At 42.1% G+C, this 25,123-nt stretch overlaps 1 protein-coding gene across 4 annotated transcripts in view; it reads right to left on the minus strand.

Moving 5' to 3' along the window:
* Positions 1-8,498, minus strand: part of OGDHL (oxoglutarate dehydrogenase like) — a 54,532-nt gene extending 46,034 nt beyond the window's left edge. Inside the window, exons 1-2 of one of the 4 annotated variants that reach the window (XM_032694754.1) lie at positions 8,428-8,498; positions 3,619-3,853 (exon numbers count right to left, since the gene is read on the minus strand). In XM_032694754.1, the coding sequence (XP_032550645.1) occupies positions 3,619-3,825 (207 nt within the window). In that variant the 5' untranslated portion in view covers positions 3,826-3,853; positions 8,428-8,498. Of the gene's footprint in view, positions 1-3,618; positions 3,854-3,983; positions 4,116-8,032; positions 8,057-8,302 lie in introns of those variants that run through there. The other 3 variants (XM_032694752.1, XM_032694755.1, XM_032694753.1) reach the window with 3 other exon arrangements.
* Between the last annotated feature and the right edge of the window lie 16,625 nt (positions 8,499-25,123).

The following is a 25,123-nucleotide window of genomic DNA, read 5'->3' on the forward strand; positions in this document are numbered from 1 at the left end:
AACATGGCAGGCATTATGTACTCCATATCCAGCCATGCAGTTTTGTAATTAATCTTGTGATAGCAATAACTGAGCCTTGTCAAGCTTCTCTCTTATGATCTATGGCCCTGACACCAAGCTTCAAGGAGAAATAATGATGCTTTTTTCAGAGACTACGTCATTTTATTCTGATCGTTGTTTTGGCTACTCTAAGGATGGGAAATTCAAAACACAAGGAAAAGTAGGTAATCATCAGAAATGGATTTGCACAAAGAATAAAAGCTCCTATGCATATACATGCATATTCCTTGAAATACAACCATGATATACATAGAACAGAGAGATTCTTAGAAACACTGAATATGCTCATTGGAATGTGACAGCCATATTTCAAACAGTTTTAAATAAACATACGAGGGAAGAAATGTCCAGTCAAATCTTCTGAGAGGGAAATCATTAGGGGAGCCTTGATTAATTGGAGTTTCTAAGTAAAAGCTAATAGAGTATGATTTTTAAAGCCTAGGGGGAAAAAACAAAAAAAACAAACAAAACACCCAAAACAAAAAAACCCCCATCTAATCAGGGAGAGTCTGAAAAGGGGCTACCTGAGAAGAAGAAATCTGTGCTGGACATACTGAATAAAACATTGAAATATGAGTGACCAGCAGAGAGTCAAATTATCAACAATACCATAACCAACACCACATGGTGTCTCGACATTATTTTCCAACACTTCCACCCCTTTCCATAGCAGAAGGACAAATTCAAAACTTGTCTACAGTCATAAAATTATGGTATGAATTTTTCTGTATTTTTAAGAAAATGGGGTGATTTCAACCCTTAGCATTTTTAACCTGTTTTATAAAAGCCCAAACTGAACAATTTCCATCAGTAAAAATCTCGGGTAGGTACTCACAGTTTTCAGTTGATGAAATCAGACGGATTTCAAGAAACCAAAAATAAATTAAGTTGATGAAACAAAGTAAAATTAATTGGAAACATTCTTCTCCCCCTCACTTTTTTCCCAGGCTGTGAAAAACCTAATAATTTAGGCAAGAATAGCTATAATCCATTATTTCCATCAACCTTTTTCTTTTAAGCTTCATAAACCAGGGACACAGAGAATTTACTTTGATTCATTACTGTTATAAGTATATTACACATAGTTAACCTAGAAAAGAATCCACACATTTTTATAATTGTGCTAGTTTGGGCTGGGGTAGTTAATTTTCTGCACAATAACTGTTTTGGGCCTGTTTTGGATTTGAAAATGGGGTTGGTAAAATAGAGATGTTTTCGTTACTGCTGAGCAGCACTTACAAAGCATCAAGGCCTTTTCTGCTCCTCACTCCACTCCACCAGCTGGGGATGCACAAGGAGTTGGGAGGGGACACAGCCAGGACAGCTGACCCCAACTGACCCAAGGGACATTCCATACCATAAGACATTGTGCTCAGCATATAAAGCTGGGGGAAAGAACAAGGAAGGGGGGATGTTCAGAGTGATGGCATTTGTCTTCCTAAGTCACCATTACACACATGATGGAAACCTGCTGTCCTGGGGATGGCTGAGCACCTGCCTTCCCACAGGAAGTGTTGAATGAATTCCTTGCTTTGCTTTGCTCATGTGGATGGTTTTTGCTTTCCCTATTAAACTGTCTTTATCTCAACTCATGTGTTTTCCCACTTTTACTCTTCCGATTCTCTCCCAGTCCTGCTGGTGGGGTGACTGAGCAGCTGCGTGGAGCTTAGTTGCCAGATGGGGTTAAACCACGACAAAAAAGCATCTTGAATTGCCTGGGATCCACTCCCTAGGCCACACCCTACTCCACCAGGACATTTACATTCCTCTGTCAATTCACTTCTGCTGGTTTATCGGTCACTGTTCAAACTACAAAGCACATCACCTCATCAGGATCCATCGTCAGACCGTGCCCGAGCCGCCAGACAAATTGGATCTCCCTTCGGCAGCACTTTTCAGCATTTCCGCCCACTCCCGAGCACCAGCAAAGTAACGAGCGGGTCTAAATTCTCCGAGGCCTTAGTTCAGCACCCTGGCCAGCTCCGGGCGGCGGCGGGCCCCGCACTCAGCGCTGCCGCCCCGCTCCCGGCTGATGCAGGGCTCTGCACTTGGGGTGTGCTCCCCGAGGGGAGCTCCTCACCCCGTGAGAGGTCTGCCGGGCTTCCCGGCAGCGAAATGCACTCCGTCGCAAAGGGTCTGAACGAGGAATTTCATTCTTCCGAAAGGAAGAAGTTCACCACTAACCAACATAATGTAAATAAAATAAAAACAATGTCACCGTGATGTCACCACCTGCGCTCCTTATGCCTGAGTTCATCCCCTCAGTGTCCTCAGTACAAAAGGGCTCATATGGATCTACACCCCCCACACATCATGAGGGCTTCTCAGGAATTAGTTCAGCACAGCCCCACAACATGCTAGTCCGTTCCACACTGGCTGGAACTTCAGATGGCAGTTACAGGATGAAGTCTCAAGTCAGACGGGATGAGAGAAGGAGACACTCCTGGAGAAGTTCTCTCCAGTTCCAGGTTAAGGAATAACATAACAGACCTAGGATCTACCTGCTATGTGAATAACAGTCAGTCTTCAGCATTGCCACTGCATATGTCAGCTTTCAACAGGACTAAATTCATATACAACATCCAAAAAACCACCCAGAACTGCCTTTTTTGGTCTCCTTTTTTGTATTCCCTCCCCCCCCTCAATGTGCATCACTTCCTCAAGCTGTAGATACATAATCAAACTTAGAACAACAACTTTTAAGTGACATTTTGATATACCTGCATCGAGAATACGGGAACAGACAACCAATTTGGTAAACATTTTGGGCACAATTCACATTACTTCCCTAGAAAATGACTTTTCTGTCTTAGAATATATCAGACTTCTCATCAGTTTTTTAAGTTACTATACATGTATCACCATAACAGAGCCTTCCTTGTCAGCACAAAGCTTGTTAGAAAATAAGTCTATGTATTTTGCCCACGAGAAAGGATTTGGGCAATAGATTTAAAGTTAAAAAAAAAAAAGGAAACAAACATGTGTTGCCTGGATAGAGAGGCAGAGAGACAAAACAAAATACTTTTCAAGATACTTCAGAAGACTTTTCTGACAATTTTAGATTCAGTTTTAAGGTTACAACTTCCACAGCTACCTAAAGGGAACTAAACATTCATCTTCTTCAGACAGTTTGGAAGTACCAATGTCAACACACATTATTTAAATATAACATATTCTATGATACAAGCTTATTACAATAAACCAAGAAATGAAATGTATTTTATTCTTGGGTCTCCTTCCAGGTGTAACTAGTTACTTAACACTGCTTGAACAGCATTTTCACGGGGGAACAAAGTTTCAGAGCAGCTTACTATTTCTGGTCTGGACTTCTTGTTCTTTCCCCTCAGCTCATCATGCCCATGGCTCCTCTGTACTTTTATAGTTGCAATATCACATCTTACAACAATCAATATGCGGGAAATTAATTTCACAGTTTTCATTTCACACAAGCCCTTTTCCTGAGCTTTTTATAAAAAAACAAGTTAAAAAGTAAAAAAAAAAAAAATCCATACCACTCTTGAACCAATATTATCATTTGAAGGTGTGTTTTAGACTTACCTTATGTACACTTTCAGGGTTTTCAAGCCATGCATAGTACATTTCCTCCACATAACTTGAATTGCCCCCACTCAGGAAAGGCTCTGAGGTTCCTGACGAAAGATACCGTTGGCCATGTAAAAATGCCCTTCTGGCTATATTCTGCTTTTCCAGAAGTTTAGTGCCATGACACTTCAGCACAGCTGCAAACAACTTCAGATGACTCATGTTTGTTTATTAGACAGACGATCCAAGTCTATTAATAAGACAAAACCAAACTTAATCAGAAAAAGAGACAATGAATTGCAAACACATTTCAGCCCCACAGTGAAAACTGATGTTTATAGCTACAGTGCTCTTCAACAAAGCTCAGGCATGAAGCTCACCTCAGGGTTAGACCTAGAGCAGTGGAATCGCTGCTGATGGCCAACCCCACATCAGCAGCTCTCTCACAGCTTCTGTAACTCATAACATTCCCCTGAAGCTATCACCCCTTGTACTGCATGCCCTGAGCCCTGGTTCCCTGGGAACAAATGAGTCTGCTAATCATTGACTTTTCTGGAGATCTGGGCAACCCCGACTGCTGTCTCTCTGTTTAGAAAGCTGCAACCTTTTACCAAGTCAAGCTGGGGTAGGTTCAACCAACAGCATCAAACACGGGCACTGTGGTTACAAAAAGCTGCTACCTCAAATTTATGCCATGAGTAATGGAGCTGACAAAATAATTAGAAACATTAGTTAGGTGTTAATTTTGACATTAGCCTTCAATCAAACAGTGTTACACTAAGAAAAGGTTCAGGTTAATTTGTTCTCCTATCTAGCAACATTTATCTTGTTCTTCCAAGTGAACTCTTACCAGCTTTGAAACAAGGAGAGAAGATTCCCTGCAGTTTTGAACACAAAGGGAAAAACAATAAAGGTTGAATCTTGGGAATGCTGAACACGATCAGCTCCAGTGCTAGCAAAGGGAATCAGAGCTCACCTTCAAAATAACACGAACAAATGCAGCTTGCACTAGTCCCAAAATAGAACAGTCTTAATGCTGAAGTTGCTACAACTGCAAAGTAATAGCAATAATGTGAAAAGAAACTATTAGTTTCATTTTCACTGTAAAAGTATTTGGAATATACAAGAATAGAGAGGGTTACTTAAGAGGAAGTAAAATTCAGATTTAACTCCAAGGTGTCTCTCATTTGTTTTGTTGTCTACTGAGAGAAATAATTTATATGGTCACAAGGTAAAATACAATGTTTTTTGGTGGTGGTGTGACTAGTTGAACAGTTGCTAAAAAGAAACAAAGGTACTGAGCTGCCAAGTGAACTTCAAAGTGTTTTAAAAACAACACTGTCATTTTGAGTCATAGAATACATTTTAATGTTCCCCATTACATATTAAGTTTTCTTTATCTCTAATTCAAAAAGTAATAGATACCTTAAAAATTTTGTGTAAACATTTTCAGTATATAAATCCCATTAAATTATTTTCTCACAGTTTTTCATCTCACCCCCTCGCTTCAAAAAAACAAAATATATGGTTATAAAACTCCTAAACTTCTAAGGGATGGGAAGAGCTGCATTTTTCACCCTCCGATTTAAAAGTTCATATTGATCTTTAGAAAAAAAGCAAAAGGGCTCTTACTAAATAAAACAATATTACTCCTTGTTCTTCTGTGGCATTACATTTTTAACTCCGCATCTATTTTAAGTGCTCGTGACCTTTCCTGGTTGCTGCCTTGAACTGTATCATCCCAGCAGGGAACTCTTCTCCTTTGACACACCAAATTCCCTTGTTTCCACTTTCAAGACTTCTGCAGCCTTTTCACTCTCACCCAGTAGCAGATCTGACATGTAGTTCCTAACACCAGCTGCCATCATCCACTTACGGAATGTTCCAAACAAGCACTTGTCCACCTTCTCCTTGGTGCCCGACACATGGAAAGTACCCTCCCAAGGCAGCATCCTCCTTTAATCCCATGAACCCCTCAAAACCACACACTCTTCTCTCTCCATTTGGCATTTGCAGCAAAATGGCAACAGTTAGGATACTGATTTGCTAAATCCCCATACATCAGCATTATTTCCTATCTACCAATATTCACTTGTCATGTCCCATTTCACAGATTGAAAGCTTACTACGACACCAGTTTCCTCCTGTGTCAACACCCTGTTTCTGATCTGGTCTCTGAGGCAACTGTAGGAACAGAAACACTACCAGCACCATTTTGAAAGTAGATTAAGTCCTGCAAAAGCTCAGAGTGACTGCAAGAGCACTGACAGAGCTAATACACTGCCTGCATACATAATTCTCTTCAAGATGTAACCCTGTGTATGCATGATGTCATTTTGCAAAACCTGGTAAGATTTCAAAATGTTGTAACAGTGAGAACAGAGATGTCACCATGGCACTTACAACTTCATGAGAGAAATTATTATTCCACCTATCTTACTGCATGCAAATCTCACCCTCTGCCACCAAACTCTTGCACAGATACCTCAGGGGTGGACACTCATTCCTACAGGGTTACCTACCCTCATTCAAAATGGCTCTGCAAAGATCTGGGAGATAAGACAATGAGAGAAACACTTCTCTCAGTTTATCATACTACAGTGGCAAGCTTCTTAAGTAGGGGTAATTTCACATTCTTCATAATATGTCTGTTTGAAGAATGTGCAGCTCTTTTTTCTAGCATTTAGTAAAGAACACATAGCAACAACTTGTCAGGGAGATTTGAAAATGGATGCAAATGACATAATATATAACAGAAACAAAGAGCTTGTAAGTGGCACCAGTCACTTCCAGTTCCATTTAAATTTCAAAATGGGGTCAGAACCATGCTTCAAACTCTACCTACTGAATATGCAATCTGTAAGAGCTATGGTCATTCCTGTGAAGATATAAAGATCACAGGTGAGGAGAACTGTTACCACAGACATTATTCCTATCTCATGAAAAAGTAATGCACCCGTTTTTATGCATGTAGGAAACAGAAATGGACAGAATCACCATTCGCTTAATTCCAGTCAGATTTCACTACAGACTAATATGACTCAAAAAATCTGATTTCTTCCTAGTTCTTCCTTTTGCACACACTGCTTTTCAGCACAGATGTCAGCTGTCAGCAGCTAAACAAACCAGAGACCACCAGCGTGATCATAGACCATTCCAGCCCACTCAGCCTTGAGGCTGTCAGTCAAAAACCTGCACACAGGACAGCAGGCAGAAGTCGGAAGTAGTTAGACCTGTTCCACTCCACTATGCTTCCTAAACCAGCCCTGAAATGGAAACAGTGATTGGCACGGAATCAAGCTGAGCCAAGGGCAACCTAAGGGATGGTATTAATTAAATCCCTACCAGAGGTCAAAAATAAGAAAGAAGCAGCGAACCAAAAGAACAACCTGATATTTAATGCACCAAAGCACCCTCAAAATGGTGGAATTAAATGAAAGCCCTGAGCAGCTGAAAATTTCTGCAGCTGTTCCATCCCAAGCAGGGAGTCACCTTGGCACTTCCAGCTCTAGAAGTGACCTAATGTCATGGGCAGTCTTGTGAATTATTCTACCCAGGTTTCTAGAGGGCAATAGAAGCATGCAGAAAACAGCAAGGCACTTCTGATTACAAAGCCTTTATCCAGCTTTTTACAAAATCACTTTAAATATAAATATGTTCCACATATGAATCATTATCCTCCTGGTATTGCCATTGCCAGTGCCCTTACCGTGTTTCTTAATGCACAGGAAGCCCTGCTGCCAATGTTAACAAATGATCTTTACGCTCTGCAGAAGTGGTCATTAATAAGCCTGGCCCATATTTCACAAAAGCACTCCTTCATCCACTATCATGGTCATTTTCTCTGTATTCTGCATACAACTCACTCCTAAAGCACTTTTTAAGATTGAAAAATTCTAATAAAACAAGGCTGACAGCGAAAAAAATGCATGAAGATAATAAAGTTTCTCCGAAAGTCTGTCATAGATAATTTAAACTAGCGATGCATAGAACATCCTTATTAAACAAAGCTACTTCAGGGATATAAACCTCCACGTGCTCAATGTTTCTTCTCCCCACAGCACAGATGTACCATGCTGTACAGAGAATCACAATTCTCCATCCAGAACTTTGGCCTGGAGGAAATTTTCAAGCCGCACGTTCGCCACAAGGCACACACGGTAAACCTCGGGCAACGGAGGTATCTCAGTGCCATGAAAACAACGGATTTATTACTGTCCCCTCGAAAAAAACGCCTTCAGCGGGTACCAAAGGGACAACATCACCGCAGTGCCACAGCGGTAACATCACCGGGGTACCAAGGGGATGACACGACCGCGGCACCAAAGGGACAACATCACCGTGGTACTCCAGGCTACCAACGCGTTGTAAAAGAGCAGGGGGCAGTATCTGTGAGGGGTCGGGTTTGCTCTCCTGCCCCTCCCCGTACCGCAAGGACACGTCCTTCCCCGGTGTCCCGGTCACCGCGGCCGCCACCGGGGCCCGCAGCCCGCGGGGCTGTCGGAGCGCTCCCGGTGCGGCGGGGCCGAGGCACCACCGGGGCCCGGGCCAGGAGGGGCCGTCCCCGCTCGCCCAGCGCCCCGGCGCCCGGCCCGCGGCGCGACCGCCCCTCAGCCGCACGGCGAGCGGCCCCGGGGACCTGCGCGGCCGGGCCCGGCCTGGCCCCGCCGCCCCCCGCCCCTCACCGGCGCGGACAGACCTGCGGGGGCGGGGAGGGTCCGGCGCATCCGCGGAGAGAAGGGCAGGGAGGGCAGGGCAGGGAAGGGAGGGGAGGGAGGGGAGGGCAGGGAGGGATCGCCGGGAGCGGCGGGGCGGGGGCCGCACCTGCGTCACGTGGGGCGCGCGCGCTGAGGTCACGGCGGGGCGGGGCCGCGCGCGCCGCACCGGCACAGCCGCGCGCGGGACACGGCCCCGCCCACAGACACACCCAGCCGTGGCCACGCCCCCGGCACACCCAGCCGTGGTCACGCCCTCGGACACACCCGCTCCTGGCCACGCCCCCACACCAGTCATAGCCCCGTCCCCCCCGGACACACCCTGCACTGGCCACGCCCCCTCGCCCCCTCAGAGCCCAGGGCGCCATTGCGGGTCTGTGTTCCCAGGCAGCCTTTAGGGACCCCCCCTCAATAGCTTTTGTTAAAAATATAACTGATTTCGTTTAAAATATAACGAGAGCACTGCTCAAGTGAATCGTTTTGAAGGGTTATCCAAAGGACAAGTTGTTCTCAGCACTCCTGTGCAGGAATGCCTGGAAGTTTCACCCATGGTATGTAAAGTAGTCCCCAAGGGCACATGCGTTTCTCTCCAAAATTTGTTCATAAACTAAGCTGAAAGTAGTAGACCTTGACCAAATCGACAGGAACTACGTGTGAGGGGATTTTAGGAGTGAGTTATTGTCCCAAGTTATCTGGACAATTATAAAACACAAGGCAATACCATTTTGAGTGTTCCTTTGCTGGCAGAGTTCTTATTTATACTTTTAAAGTTTTCTTTTCTCCTGGATGCCTTCAAATTACAAATGTCTCTCCATTTTCTCTCATAATTCAGAGATGACATATTTGTAATTTACCTTCTCTCTATCAACTTACACATTGCATACAACCAAGGTCAATTGTAGTACAATACGGACGCTAAAATTGGTATTTTAGGTAAATATTGACACCATGACAAATCCCAGTCTTTGGTAACTTTCTGAGTAAATAATAAGATACGATTAATGGCAAAACTTGGCACACTTTAAAAGGGGGAAGAGAGAAAGAACTATAATTTGTTTTGTGCTAAGAGTATAGTGGAAAAATGAGTTTATCAGGGTCAGGTGGGACAGAAATGAAAAGTAAAAACCTTAAGAAGGAACACAACAGGCTTCATGTGGGGCTTTGTCACCTAATGGTCACACAAATTTTCATGAGGCTTATTGGTTGCTACAATTGTTGATTAGAGGAAAATTAATTTCTTCAAGATGAAAAGAAAAAAATCTTAATCCTCACATAAATACATCAAAAACCTTATTATCGTCTCAGCAGTTTTCCTAGCAGCTGTGCATCTTCAAGGAACTGATAAATACTGCAGAGCAAAGGTGTGAATGATGTTGTGTTAATTTTTTTGTGATACAGTATTTAGTGCAGGGAACAGATTGTGAGAGGTTTGGCAGGAAGAGGAGGCCCTGCGGGATGGCCTGTCCCACCTCAGTGCTGCCAGGGAGGGCAGCCCATCACCACTGCCCAGGGACGTGCTGAACTGGTACCTGCAGCTGGCCAGATGCTGGCTGGGCCTTCTGGCAAGTGGTGAAACATTATTAGGTGCTGCAATTACTACTTGAGTTTTAACCTTATTATGAGCACACAGAAGCCATCTTTAGAGCAATCATGTTATGCTGACTGAGCATAAATTCAATTAAAAATTGCAGTGAGGACAAGCAGACCTCCCCTTCACTTCAGAGGGAAATCCACATGTCAGATCTGACTGTGAATACCATTGCAGCAAACAGGGTAAATATGCTTGGGTAGACACTAAGATATTACAGTATATTTCAAGTGCTTATGTTGTTCCTGGAAGACTTTGCCCAATTTCACATTTATGTTCTTTTTTTTATTTCTTTTTTTTTTTAATTTTTCACACAATGGGAATTTGTATGCTTGAAACAGCAAGATTCTGGTTTATTGTGCTTTGAAGCAGCTCCAAAATTCTCAAATATTTATTGTGGCTGTGTTGTCCCACCAGTCTGCCCCAGCAGCTCTTGCTGTACTGAAGCATTGCTGGTGCCAGCTTTCAGTGTCACTTTGTCATCAGTCTGCACCCCCTGAGCAAATTACCTTCTTGCCACTCCTCCATTTGCTCTCCAGTGAGCTTATGATGGACAATAAGCTATTTTCTTGTTACTCCCATTTTAATTCTTACACTTTCCAGTTACAATTCACATTTACCTGCCCATTTATGTGGTATACTTACCTCTCCCACCTACCAGCCAGAGGGAGATCCATACACTGGCTTTGGTGCCTGCTAAACTATCACACTTTGTAATTGGCTGGAATGGAAGTCCATCAGTGCAATGAAAACTTCGAAAAAATGCAGTTTGTAGCAGACTGCTACAAGTGTGCCAGCCTGCCTTGTGTCATTCTCGTGCCAGCTCCACACTGAGGAAGTGTTATGTGCTAGAGAAGTCCTGCCTGGATAAAATGTACAGCACAGGACAGTCACAACAGCACCCCTATGCTGTCAGATGTGAAATTGTCTGCTGTGCTGAAAGACACACTGCCTACCCGTGATTTATTTTTTACATTCATCCTTATTTTCTGTAGGAGCTCAGTGTCAATCTAACGTGTTTGCTTACTTAATTCTGCCTCCTTTATCTCTCAGCTCAGGCATGAGTTAACAGAACTAGAACCAAGCTGGTTTTGGAAACTCACCATGTTGCCCGCTGAGGGCACAAGGTGACTCACTCTTTGTTCCACGGTGTGGTACTCCATGTCCCTCTCATGCCTTGCTCCTGTCTTCAATTGGTTTTGGTATGTGGATCTTCCTCACTGGATCAGCAGCCACTTGTAATCAGCACTGCTGCTCCTGTGGTTAATTGCTCCACAGAACACTCCTTCCAACACAGCAGGACTTCTCAGTGGGCTTCTTTCTTCAAAGGATAATCTCATAGGAGGTGGTCTGGGTACAGGATTACTCATAGAAGGACAATCTCATTAATAGCTTCCCCCCCTGAGATAGATACATTTATGTATTTTTGGCTCTTCATTGTTGTTGGTAATGTAATTCCACTAGAGACAATGTTTACCAGAAGTTCTCTCAAGCCAAGCCAGGAACTGTATTTCCCTTTATTCCTCTATGTGTTTATTACACAAGCAGTCTACAAACCAATAGAGGTTCAAATCTAAAGTATCATCTTTTCTTAGAACAAGGCAATTTGGAAACTGTAAAACATGTTCTCACTCTGAGCCTAACAATAAATGCTGTGAATGTTATACAGACTCTGCTCATTAGGCTTGTCTAATATTTAAAATTGAGACTTAGAACCCTCAGAGCACCCTAGACCAAACAGTTCCAACAAATGATTCAGTCAGTTTTCAGAGGGGAGGCTTTGGGGGGTTTACTGCTTATCCTAGGTAAACATTTCAAATAAGTGCTAAAATCCCTTTTTTAATCCCTGTAAATAGTAGCAGAATAACAACACTCAGTCTTCCAGATGGGATTTGCACCAGTTCCTTGTACAACATTTCTCACCCATTTCTGTAATGCTTTCAGTTGAAATATTCTGAAACTATTCTGGCAGGCTCCAGATTACCCCCCCTCTGCCAAGCACAGCAGCCTTTCCTCGGCAGGTACGTCACTCGGGTTGATTGCAGCTGCCTTGACCCTTCCCCCCAGAGCTGCCCTGCTACCAGATGCACTCACACAGGAGGGTTAACCACAAATTCTTGCTTAAACTCCCCCCAGGATGTAACAGAGACCTTTCTGCTTCCAGCCCAGCACTCTCTGCTCTCATTCCGTGCCATGCCCTTCCTGTGCAGTATCCAGCATCCTGCAGGCTGTTAAGCACCCTGTGCTGTCAGCACTCCACTTACATCTGTTAGTGTGAAAAGACATTAATTGTAGACATACTTTTCAGCCTGCAGTTCCTACCATATCTTCCAGAGGAAACAAATTACTTTTAGCAGCAGCTGACACTTGCCGAGTGCTGCCAGGCAGTTCCTCTGGAATATTTCTTACTCAAACTTCTCTGGGTTTGCTCCACAGCTCTTGTTTTTATTCTAGCAGATATATCTGCACTGAATGCAGATCCCTTCCCGGATACTTCTCTGTTGTAGCTACAGAGCCTTGTTCTACATGTTTAACTACTACAGAGTCAACAAGTGAAACCATGACCCTAATGAATCAGCAGCAAATTTCTGCTCACTTCAGTGCTTTCCCCCGGTCTCTTTTATCTTCTTTTTTTGTCAACATATCATCAGGCTTTTCTCCCTTCCCAGTCCTACTTTGGAGAAGCACATTAATTACATATGCAGAAAAGTTTATGTGAGGAATTTCACATGGGTTGTTTGTGTTCCCTTTGCTTGCTGAAACCTTGGCTTTGTGCCATAAGCTTCAGTAATATCCTTGACTTCCCTGAACAAAATTCCCATGGTAAAGGAGACATGCTGCTGGGTGTCTGAGGGACAGAAAAATCAGTCCCAGTATCACACTGCTTCTTGCATTGGGCAGGTTAAATGTGAGGCAGCAAGGGAAGCCAACGGCATGCTGGGCTGTGCCAACTGAAGCAGAGCCAGGAGCTGGAGGGAAGCAATTACTGCCCTTTAAGCTGTAGGGATAACCTGGGTAGGGGAGGGGGCTCAACAGGAAGATAGAGCCAGCTAAGCCAGGCTCTTCACAGCGCTGCATGGCAGGAGGATGAGATGGTGAAATAGAAATGGTTCAATCTAGACACAAGGAAAACATTTTTCACTCAGAGGATAAACAAACATTGCAACAGGGACCCAGAAATATGGTGGATCTTCCATCCTTGGAGGCTTACAGACACAGCTGAACAAAGACCTGATCAGCCTGGTCTAACTTCAGTGTTGACCCAGCTTTGAGCAGGAGTTGCCCTGGATGACCTCCGAGGTTCCTTCAAACCTGACTGAAGCATCTGTGATTCGTACCAACTTCCCAACAGAAGTCACGTTGAACCTAAGGGTAAGAATGCAATCAGTATTTGGTCAACAGACAAACTCATATTGATAGTTCTATATGGATAGCAGCTATCTTGCGTTTAATTATTCTCTGTTCTAAAACTTCAGGCTGTATTGCTCTGGAGGAAGCAGCTTACAAGTACAGAGTGTTTTATTGGAAGACCAATATCGCTGAAGACTGTTCCTCGATCGATTCTGGCCAACAGGTTATCCTCAAGTGACTTTATTCTCCAAACATATTCCTGGGTAGAATCAAACTGCAGGGGCCCATTTGTCTGGCCACAGATCTGTTAGAGAGAGACAAGCCAGACAATAGAGACCATTGAAAATCAAGAAAACACAGCTTCTAGTTGGTGGTTTCATGAGTCTTTCCTAATAAATTAGCCCATTACAACTACAAGAACAAAAGCAACTATTGCTGTAATTATTTCTTTGATATTTCACCGTATTATCACTAAATTCTCAGAGTAAACAAATAACTACAGCAGATGCAAAGCAGCAAGTCAGTAAGAGACGTAGGTTAGGGAGGAACTCTGGCTTACAACATTTATTATAGCTGCCAAATAATGAATTCATGTGGAAATTAGCAAGAGCACTAAACTTAATTTGTCCCAGTATTTTAATGGGAAGTTAGTACATTGGCAGGCAAAACAGCAAGAAGTCTTCCCACTCACTGTGGAAATAGATCACCACTGCCACTGTGAAAAAGCCTGCCAGCATTTGGCAGGATGACGATGAACAAAGCACTGCCAACTGCCCTTTCCCTAACCAAGAAAGAATTTTCTATGTCACCAGTGGATTACGAGAAAACTGGTAGAAAATTGTTTTCAGTATTTGCAGGTGTTTCATAAGAGAGTCCTAACAAAAATAGAAAAAGATAAATTGTTTTTGATACCTTTCTTTTGGCTAAAATACACTGCATTTTTTTAGGTTGTCCCTTTAGGTGAAAATAAAACATGAAGGTACCCTGACTTATAATACTCAACTAGAAAATTATCCTCATCTCTTTAGAACTATACCACTGGCTGTGTTTTCTTCAGGAGGATCTATTTTTATTTTTAATGCTATTTATCAGGATGAAGGAATGTGTAATTATCTTCCCACTTCTTTCATTTGGAAGAAAATAAATAAGGCAAGACAGTTCTCCATCAGCTAAAATTTCTGGGGTATCAGAGATTTGCAGCTCTCACTGGGAGCAGGGTTTGCTAATGAAGCTTTTGAAGCCACAGTGGCAGTGTCTGATTGTAATTGCTGAAAGGTGACTCTTGAAGAGCTTTATTTGCACTAATCAACACCACGTTGTGCCTCAAAGCTAGAGTTCCCTTAGATGCACTGTCCCTACTGAGTTATTCTGCAATAACTAAACAGGCTTTTCTGTTTACTTCTGTTTTTCAGAAGTAAAAACATATCTTTTGGAGCTCCTCTTCAAACTTGTTGTACAGTTAAAAGTTTATAATTTCTTTCTAACACTTACCTCTTGCAACCCCCAACTCTTTCTCCTGCGGTGCCTGAGCCAAAGCAACCTTCAGTGAAAGTACTAATGTAAAATACCCAAGGGTCGGGGTGGGCTGTGAATATCAAATCCATTATGTGCAGAGTCACAATCATTACTTATTTTCCTGACAGCGGCCTTTTGGAAACATTACATTCACAGTGCTGGACTCAGCTGGACAGTATTAGAGAGAGATTCTGCTTCACAGCTGAAACAGCTCTGTGCTTCCCTTACTTTTTTTTGCCAGTTAACTGTACAATTTTTCCCCAGTAAGAAAGAAACATCAGAGCTGAGTAGACACCTGAGCATCTCAGTTACCAAGGTGAGATTACTGTCCATGCTTCACATGGATTGTTGATCCATTAGCAGCCACCGTATCACCAAAGAAACTTTCAGAAAAATAATGTTGGTGTTAAAGGAAAAATGCAACAACTTACCTCAAACTTGCCTGCAGTGTGTAATTTTGTGCTTGTTTTATCATCTCAGAATAAATTGTTCTAACTTGGCTCTGAATTCCTTTCAGACTAACTTGCTGTGCAGTCCATGCTGTCACATTGCACAGATGCTCCTATTTTACGAAGTCCTCACCCATCGATGCCAAGCTCACTGAATTGCACTAATGCTTAAGTTGTGGAGCTCAGGACACAGTTTCCTAACAGTGCTCAGCTCTCCAGTCTCTGCAGGCCAGTTACCAGGGGATGTCGGGATGGTGCTTGTGAAAAGTCTCCCTACAGCTCCATTTGAAGGCATTTTGAGCTGCATGACATCCTAGTCTGATTAATCAGAATGCACAGAACACTACATGAAGAAGATCATCATTAAGTGAAAAGCACAGCCCACAATAAGGTGAGTTTTGGTGGTAATGATGGTAGGTTTGGAGTTTTAGTGTTTTTGCTGTGGCAGCCTAAAGCAATTACAGATGTTGCCTTAACGAACAGACCTTTCCTGCACAGACCCATTCCCCTGGATGTGCACAGCGCCTGTGGGAGGCTGTCACTGAAGCCAATTATAGAAATCTATTGAAAAGTCTGTGAAGGTGTTTGGCAAGTGAGAAATAAATCCTACCTGTCGTTTCTTACTCAATCCAGCTAGCAAATCATGATCCTCACTCATTACCACCTTGGACCTTGCAGCAAGGGAAGGCTCTAGCTGCAAAGAGCAAGGATCGCATATCATTTTGGGCACTGTGATTAGTCCAAGCCTTAAGCAGATGAGTTTGTATGTGGCAGTTCAGTCAATACTGTAAAGCCACTAAGCACAGCGGTCGCAGCTGTCCCCGCAGCGGTCGCCTGCCATAGCGGCTTAGCGGGAGCGAGCCGGGAGCCTGAATTACGACTCGTCCTGCAGACAAGGGTGAGCCTTTCGGGCCGGGGCTGAGATCATCGGCTAGACACTTCTGAGGAGCCATCAGAGCAGTGAGGCCATCAGACCAGAACGGAGAGAGATAAAGCAAGCACTTCAGTAAACAAAGAGGCTTTCGCAAGGAATTAACACCCTCTCAAGCGTGGGACAAAACACACGAGGGTTTCGCCCACCGAACCGGGAGTTGTGGCACTGTGTGACCTGCCTGTGCCTGCTGGACACTGGCTGAGCAGGGGACACTCATGAGTCCCTCGCCTCCTCTTGGCTCGTTCTTTCTCTCAGTCCACTTCAGAGAATTTCCCCCACCCGGGGACGTTCCATATGCTCATTTTTTGAAAGGCTTTAAGATACCAAACTACCAAATACATTATGATACTCGGGCCTCTGGCTGCTGCTTGTGTTATATCTCAGCCCTTGAGAAATATTAGGGCAGCAGAGAATGCCTGGCACTACTTGTTGTTTCAAGACGTTCATTTTGATCCATACGTTCCTGTGTGTGCCATCCAGTAAAACATTGGCCAAGTATCGCTAGAGATCAGAATCTGAACTTGGATTTAACTTAAGTCATAGCTCTTCTGTCAGGTCATTGCCACAGAAATCTTGAGAACAGCAAATCCTTCCCCTGCTCATTTAAGTATATAAATGCCTTATTTTGGTCACAAATTAAACAGTTTCCATGGGTACAATTTTACACTGGACTGTAGCAAAAACCAATCTCCAAGTAATTTATTAACATTTGGAGGCTCTCTGAAGGTCACATGTAATCAAGATTGGAGGCAAAAAGAGGGGGATGCTTGTTTAAAGCAAACAGAAATCTTATTAGCCTTGAAATCCTTCAAACTACTGGGGCCAAAAGCTTTCCTAGCAGCCAAAAGAGGTTCTTGCTGTCAGTCAGGGTAACAAAACCCTTCCAAAACTGACATGGAGAAGGTGCAGGTTCATCTGAGTGTTTCCAGCTCACGTGCAAACAACTGGGAAACAATTTCAGACTTCAAAAACTTTAAAACAAAACCAAGCAAAAAAGTCAGTCAAAAGATTCAGAGCCATATGAGTTTAGGAGGTACTTAGTTGTCATTAGAAACATCTAGTCCTCATGATTGCTCACAATCAAATGGCCCAGCTTCTGACAAGAAAAAAAAAAGTGCTTCGAATCTGTTGCATTTTAAATTCAATCTGCTGGGTTTGGCTGCCTAGTTTTTGTGTTTGTGGAATTGGCAGAATGAGGGGGGGTGTGCACTCAATCAATCAGTAGGTCTCTTTTTTTCATCTGAATGCTCAGGAAATTGTCATCACCAACAGTAAAGTCTAAATGCCACTTGGCTGAGACTTACAATGTGGATGAATTAGAAGCCTCCTTTTCTCAAAGTTGCAGTATGTTCAATTCTTGTCCAGAAGACACCGATTTTATTTTTTTTTTAACTTTTCTTGTCAAAATACAAGTTTTGATTTTCCACAGAATGGAACATCAAACATCCTTTCATTCCTGACCCACATTTGCCGCAGGTCATGTAATTATGAATGAAAATGCCACTTTGTTTATATGAGTTCTATTTATGACAGAGATTAAGTTGTGAAATTTGTACTCCTGGCATCTTATTAATACTGCTCTGCTGTAAAGTTCCTCAGGCAACAGGCGAAATAATGACTTAAAACTGCAATAAGATTATTACCTTACAATGCAGGCATTTTGAAGATAGAGTTAGCTCTGGATTTGAAAATACAATTTTTTAGGACCATATCCTTTATATAAAAGGGTACGGAACACTTACAATTACCTTAATTTATTTTCACGACATTTTGGTTTAGATCCAATCAATTCCTAGTACATTAAAGAAAATTTTGTCATTATTCATTAATAGGATTTAGCTATTCACAGCAATTTTCTAAACCTTTAATTCTGAAAAGGTAAGTCTTCAAATGTTGGCAGAATTAACTTCATGTCGTGATTAAATACTTTGATCTATACAATATCTTTATTGCACCTGGTGTGCCAAGATGCTTTGATAAATGAAAAAATGAGCAAATTCAGCACTTCCCATCAATTTCCACCTGAAAGGTGGTGTACATGTGCAGAGGAGCCAAGTCCTCATTGTCACAAGGCCATGGAAGAGGATTCTTCTGAAGTATCTCTAAAGCAGTTGACATAAACTACATCTAAATCTTAAGTGGACACTTAATTGATTTAACTTCCTCCCCTTTCAAATGGAAGTAAACAAAACATCTTTCTGCTTAGTTATAATCCACACTAATGTCATAGTTCAGGATCATGAACTTTCCTAAGTGTCCCTTTGTGGGTAACACCTGATGTTGAAATAGCACAATAGAATAATCCAACAAATATGTTCCCTTTGTGAATGGAGCAGGTTAAACTCCAGGGACAAGATCTGTAATACTGTGCTTTTCACCCTGGTCAGTCCTGCAAGGCCAGCAGTGCCAGAGGGGACACCCTGCCATCTCTACACAGGGATACAGTTACTCACTTGCCTGGTTATTCAAGATCGCAAAAGAGGACACCATTAACATGGGAAGACACACAACCCCGTGGAAATATTTAACTGAAAAACTACTTTCTGGTGTTCCAGGTACACAAAACAAAATGACTTGACCTGGCAGCCTGCAGACTGAACCAGGCAGCCTGCAGAAAATTTTCCATGTTTTTCTTATTCCCAATTCTAAAGTTGCAAGATTTAAGTTTGTAATTTCCCCATGGAGTTCCAAAACAAAAGTGACTTACTCAGACACACTCAGAGCTCACGTTGCTATTTTCAGAGAAACCTCACCTTTCTTTCCCTCTCCTGTAAGCAAAGCAAGACTATGTCAGTGTCCAGTCAGGACAGTCTTTCACAAATGAAAACCATTAACAGGCACCCAAGGGAACTCATACAGGTTTCTCCTTGGACACCAACACATGGGAGATGGCAACCCAGCAAATGGAACACAGAAACAAAAACCAGTTGCCTCTCTAAAGAGTTTTCTGCCCTCTTTGCAAAGACCTGCAAACTTGAAAACTAAAGGCTAATTGGGAACATACATCCATGCCCCTCTTACAGTTGGTCTTGATGACAATTTCTGAGAGAATCCAAACATCACATTTAGAGAGCATGACTATAGTGGACTCCTGTGATAAATGTGAAAACATTGAAGTTTACCCCTGATTCTGTCTCTGCTTTCCTGGTTTGTTCTGGTTTTTAATAGGTACACTGGATGTAGCAGTTTCTAATAGCAATTTCTGAGAATAAATATAACTGTTTCCAACAAGCAAAATAATTTTCTATGTCTCCACCAAGTGAGTGTAGAAGGGTGAAAGCACTGTCTTTGAGCAAGAAGTCTCCTAGCACACTCCTCCACCCCAAAAAGATGTCAGATGCTCAGCAGCCATTACAGAGCACATCCAGGCAGGATTCACAGAGGTTTAATTCCTCACATACTCCAGATGTTGTTCCCAGTGTAAACTGTAGTTTACACAAAAGCTCACAAACATTGTATTTCCACGTAAAAACACCCTTAATGCCTGTAACCTTTAGCTAAGGTCAGACATTTTAAAAAAGTGACGACACAGGGATGTATTAAAACAAACAGTTTGCAATTTGACATTAGTACCTTCCTACAAAAATAGCCTGGGAAGGAAATTTCATTATTTGCATAGGGACAGTGATTAGATGCTAACACATGTAACATATGTCTTCCATCCAAGCTGGTAGTGTCACGTGTGGCACTACATTCTTGTCTCTTGTTCTGTTAACTCTAAGCATGGACTTTAAAAACAAATCTGCCTCATTGGTCTTTGGCCCCCTTCTTATTTAGCAAATGCAGTTTTTATCTGTGCAGAATCTCACTTCGATAACTAATAGGAAGCAGCTACAGTAGGTATAAGAATTCCAATAATTTGCAGAAGGCATCTCTTTAAAAACAAACAAACAAACAAAAAGGTGCTACTGAACTGGGCCTTCCAAGTGAAAATAAGGGAGCAGGGAAGACAAAGCATCTGTGGGAAGTTCTGTACAGAGTAAGTAGGTTCTTACCTGCGTGTTACATGAATTCTCCAAGAGAAGATTCACACAAACCAACATTTAACACTTGGGTAGAAGGAGGAGTTGAGGTTTTTCAGTAATCTTTACCCAACCAGGCAAGCTCTTGCCATTTTACACCCAAAAAAGAAATCCCCTCATTGTATTCCATTGCTCTGCAAATTTGAACATCACAGTGGTCCTCTTAGATACTCAACAACGAAAAAAAAAAGGGCAAAAAAAATCTCACATTTTTAGTATCACCTGTTTAAAATACCATTAATAAATAAAGAAAAAACACAGGAAAAAAACAACACAAAAACCTGTCTTTTTCTTGTTGTTTGGCAGATCAGTTGTGCAAAGGATTTTCAGTGCAATCCACCTGATTTAGAGGATTGACGTGTTTGAACTCCTGAGCAAGCACAGCCAGGTTGTAAAGACAGCGCAATCTCTCTCTCTCTCCTCCTCTCTAGTGCTCAGGTTCCCCTGTGCCCTTCGCAGATTTACAGCAGCTGATTAACGACAATATTAATGATCCACGCTCCCTGTCGCCCACAGCAGCTTCTTTAATCCCCTGCAATGCATGTGCAGGCACAGCAGAGCACACACACCCCCACCACCATCCAGTGTCACACAGCACTGCCAAGAGGACTTGGAACACACCAGTGCTTCCCTTAACTGCAGACCAAGTGCCACTTACCAGAAGCGTGCAGTGAAGCCCCGGCTGACAGCTCAGCTAAGCAGGAATTGATGGCATTGCTGTAATGGAGTTATCAGTGACAGATACCTCCTATGCAGCTTCCAGGTCACACTCACTTAAGCAATGATAAATGAGCATGAAACACTGTTAGCACAAAACAAGATCATAAATACTCAATTCTGAGCTAAAAAAACTAACAACTTCAGACAGCTGTAGCATCTTGCAGTTTCTACGATTTTATGGATGTTCTCACTCCTGTCACGAGTGTACCACAAAAAAAGTGAAAGATGACTTTATGCAGATATTAAAAACCAAAAAGAACCCCAGTCATCCTCCCAGAGCAAACATTGCATCACCCCACACTGACTTAACTCACAGTTACCTCAGTGACCCTGACAGAGTTTGTAACAGCTTTAGGAATCCCAAGGTCTGACATCCATCTGTCCATCCTTCTGCCATATAACGCTGCTCAGGCTGAGAGGATGCAGAATGTTTAGGATGTAAATGTCATAAATGTAAAATTGAGTTGTCTGGGACTCCTCTATCCAAACTGACATAGGTGGGAAAACAATGGGAAAAAATGGGAAAAGCACATGGTGAAGCAAATTGTGCTTTATTCACAGGGATATCTTCCCAGGCTCCATTTGCTTTTAAGAACTAATACAGTGTATTCCTGAAGGTGTTTGCTGATTACAGGGAGATCAGTGACAGCTGGGGACAGGAGAGACTGGCAGCTGCTTTTGCACTGCAGGAGCAGAGTGTGAGCACCTTCTGCCTCCCCTCACCTGGGGTTTACAAGGTACAACACCAAGGGCATCAACCCTTCTCCCTACCCAGCCATCACACAATCAGAGCCCTGCCATCCCCAGCTCATCCTGCTCTCGGCCAGACACTGCTCATGGAGAATGGGATCCATGTACGACGGACTAAATCCTTCAGTATTAACACTGCAAACTTAATAACCACAGCTGCATATAAAACCTGGAGCAATCATACAATATTTTTATCCTAATTTTTTGCAATGCTAAAAAAATGAATTCCTTACTGGCTCAAAACAAGATTTTTGAAAAGCAGTTTGAAATCTCATTTAGGAGGATTTCAGCCCCACTCTTACAAACCCTATGAACACTTATGTAACATGTTTATTATTTACACTTTTTAGGGGTTTATTTGCTTTTGTTTAGTGACATTTCCTTCATGAAGTTCAAAGAGTATTCCCAACACTTGCTTGCTTACCTAAAGCCTGGGAACTAACATCAAAATGTCTGCATATGTCCATACACATGGATGAAACCACACCCTCCCAATTTACAGTAGCTAACTCCTTTTTACAGTGCTGCACAGATGGAAGCAACCACTCTACTGTACAGTAAGAATAAACTTCTCAGCTATGTTTAATGTGTCAACTTACTGCTAAAACTAACTGTAGTGCTGTGCCATGTGTGTTCAAATGTGCTGGAATTTCTCTGTCCTGGAAAGGAAAAATCACAAAACCTTGCTTCAGTCAGAATTTTTTAATCATATTCCTACAAAATTATGTAAACATTAGCATACATATCCAGAAAAATCAATATAATATAATGGTGCATAAACTGTAAGTTTAGAAGACTGTCAGGAACACTTGAACAGTTTATAAATTAATATATACAGTATTGGGTACTCTTCATCAGATAAGAAAACCTCAAAACTGAGCCATTTAGGTGCAAGAGCCGCAAAACAACAGAAGTGCTCCAACACCAAACTTGGCTATGATGCAACATTGCAATCGACAGGACTGCCTGTTGTAGTTCCACCATAAACATTCCATTTAGCCACTAAAAAGTATAAAAGAAAAGTTTTGGTAGGAAGTTTATTTTTATTGGAAATCATATAGCAAACATCCCTAAAGTAATAAAAAAACCCAAACCCGGAATACTCCATAAACAGGTTTCTGGAAGAGTGAAACTGAAGCTCTCAAGGCTGCACAAGGAGATCATCAGCATCTCCATTCCACTCTACTTCCAGCAGAGCACCAAAGGCCTCACTAAAAGAAAACATTTTGGGTAGTTTGTAAACAGAGAGTGGTGGGTGGAGGGAAAAAGAAAGATGCAGAGCACATATTGGGCTGACATGCAGCATTCTGGGCAGTTCAGCTTTTCCTGAATTAGGACATCATGAGAATGTAACATCATTGTTAACTTGCTGATTTTGGGCTATTTTGCTTAAAGAAAAAACAACCAAAACAACAAAAAAAACCCAACCAAAAAACCCCCCAAAACCAACCAAAAAAACCAACCAACCAACCAAAAACCTCCACAAAAAAAAAAAAAGCCAAAAAACCCCCCCTACTTAAAAAACCCCAACCCCAAAAAACCCCAAGAAAAAGAAATTCTTCAGCCTGCCTGTGATTAAAGTCATATTCAAAGCATTCTTGCAATGTTGCCCTTTACAAGATCAGGAACACACCACAGAATGCAGGATATGTCACTCTTATTCAGACACCACATTAAATGAGTTACTTTCCTCTCCTCCTGTCCATACAAGCATAATTCATAAGGGAAAAAAAACAAGTATGGTAAACATACCCTAATGAATGATCTCAAACAAAAGGCATTCTTCCCCCTATTAGAAAACTCTCAGTATCACTGAAACTACAGACTGCATAAAAAGACTAGGATTATCAGGGAAGCACTTGACACTGCAAGAACTCTTTTAACTGAATTCCTCTAATATGATCATCAGAGAATCCCTCCGAAGTTAAATTCTTCTGTTTCTAGAGTTGAAGTAGAATTTTATTCCACCATATTTTGGTACATTTTTCATACCTGACCAACCACTTCTTACAAAGAAAATTCATATTGCACTAACAAAAATGCATTTAGCTACAATAAAGGGGAGGTCATATCTAGCCATCTAAAGCTTTTTGCTCTATTTTTTCCAGTTGTTTAGGAACAAATTCTGTTAATCTCTTCTTATAGGAAATCCTGAGTAGTAAGGTGAAGAAGGTTTGGCAGATAGCACCAGTTTTCCATCACTTGTCATAATTAACAGGGTACATTTATCATCAGCAATGCATCTAGAAGCACTATCCTAGTTTAACCTAAATGCCCAAATAAGATCCAATCAGCTAATAAAACACTGTTATTCCTATTACCAGAATCTGAGCCAACATTGAAACATCAGGAGGAAAAGATTTCTGCTAAATCTGAGGACATAGATTGCAAATACAGAAAGAAGCCGGAATTGTAGCACAAATCTCTTCCTTATAATGGACAGGGGGGGAGAAAACTACAGGAAGAACAGGAAAAAACCCTTAAACTGCTGTGTCCATCACCTTCCCCCACTTAGGCTTAACGCCAAGGCATAGCACTCTGAAGGTGTTTATAAACAACCCAAACTCTTCCCTATTGCTTCCCCCAGAGCAGCTCAGTGAGTGCTTTATTGTGAACCAGACTGCCAACAGCTTCTGGCATTTAATTACCACGGTGTCTTTGAGGCTTGGAGAAGTTTTATCTGACATAAGTCAAAAGGATTCACTGATATTAGAGGCTTAGGTCACTACATTTCCTGCTGCAGTTTTACTTGTATTGCTAACTCGTAATAGCAACCATGACAGACCTGAAAATCTAACAAAGAGGAGGCTAAACTTAGGAATTTGGGCTTAATCCGAGTTTAAACTACTAAAAGACAAGTCTCACTGGATTGGCCCTGTATGTAGACCTGAAGAAGTTTCATCACAGATGTATCTGCAGTTTTGTGTAAACTATCAGTGTACTACAGCAACACTAATTTGGTATTCACAGGTAGTAACAGCACAGTTTTTACACATCTGTCGCTGACTCTGCATTGTTACCATTCCCATGTCTAAAATGACACAGGTGCAAACTCCTAACAAGACCTCATGTCCTTATCTGTAGCCTGCAGACTTTCCTCCCACTGATATGTGATTTGTTTCCTCACTCACGTTATCCCATGGGGATCTTATACTCACATATATGCACACTGTGATAAAGGAGAACTGATATGACAACATAAACACAACTAACAGACCTTAATTCAAATATCACCAGCAGCACTGAACCTTGAGAAACTTCAAATAGACTAAGACCTTGTTCAATGTGGTAACAGATAGCACCACCAAAATGGTATTGAACAGTTTCACATGAAAATGTTTCCCTCTGCTTTGGTCACATTTCTCATTTTCCCACTCTCCCGTACTTGGTTTTTTCTCTACTTCTTCATGCTCACCTTATGCCTGATTTGATAGAGACCATGCAGTTGTGAAATGCATTATAGCTCCTCCAGAATC

Source organism: Chiroxiphia lanceolata, chromosome 8, assembly GCF_009829145.1.
Source record: "Chiroxiphia lanceolata isolate bChiLan1 chromosome 8, bChiLan1.pri, whole genome shotgun sequence".
In the NCBI taxonomy this organism is placed as follows: domain Eukaryota; kingdom Metazoa; phylum Chordata; class Aves; order Passeriformes; family Pipridae; genus Chiroxiphia; species Chiroxiphia lanceolata.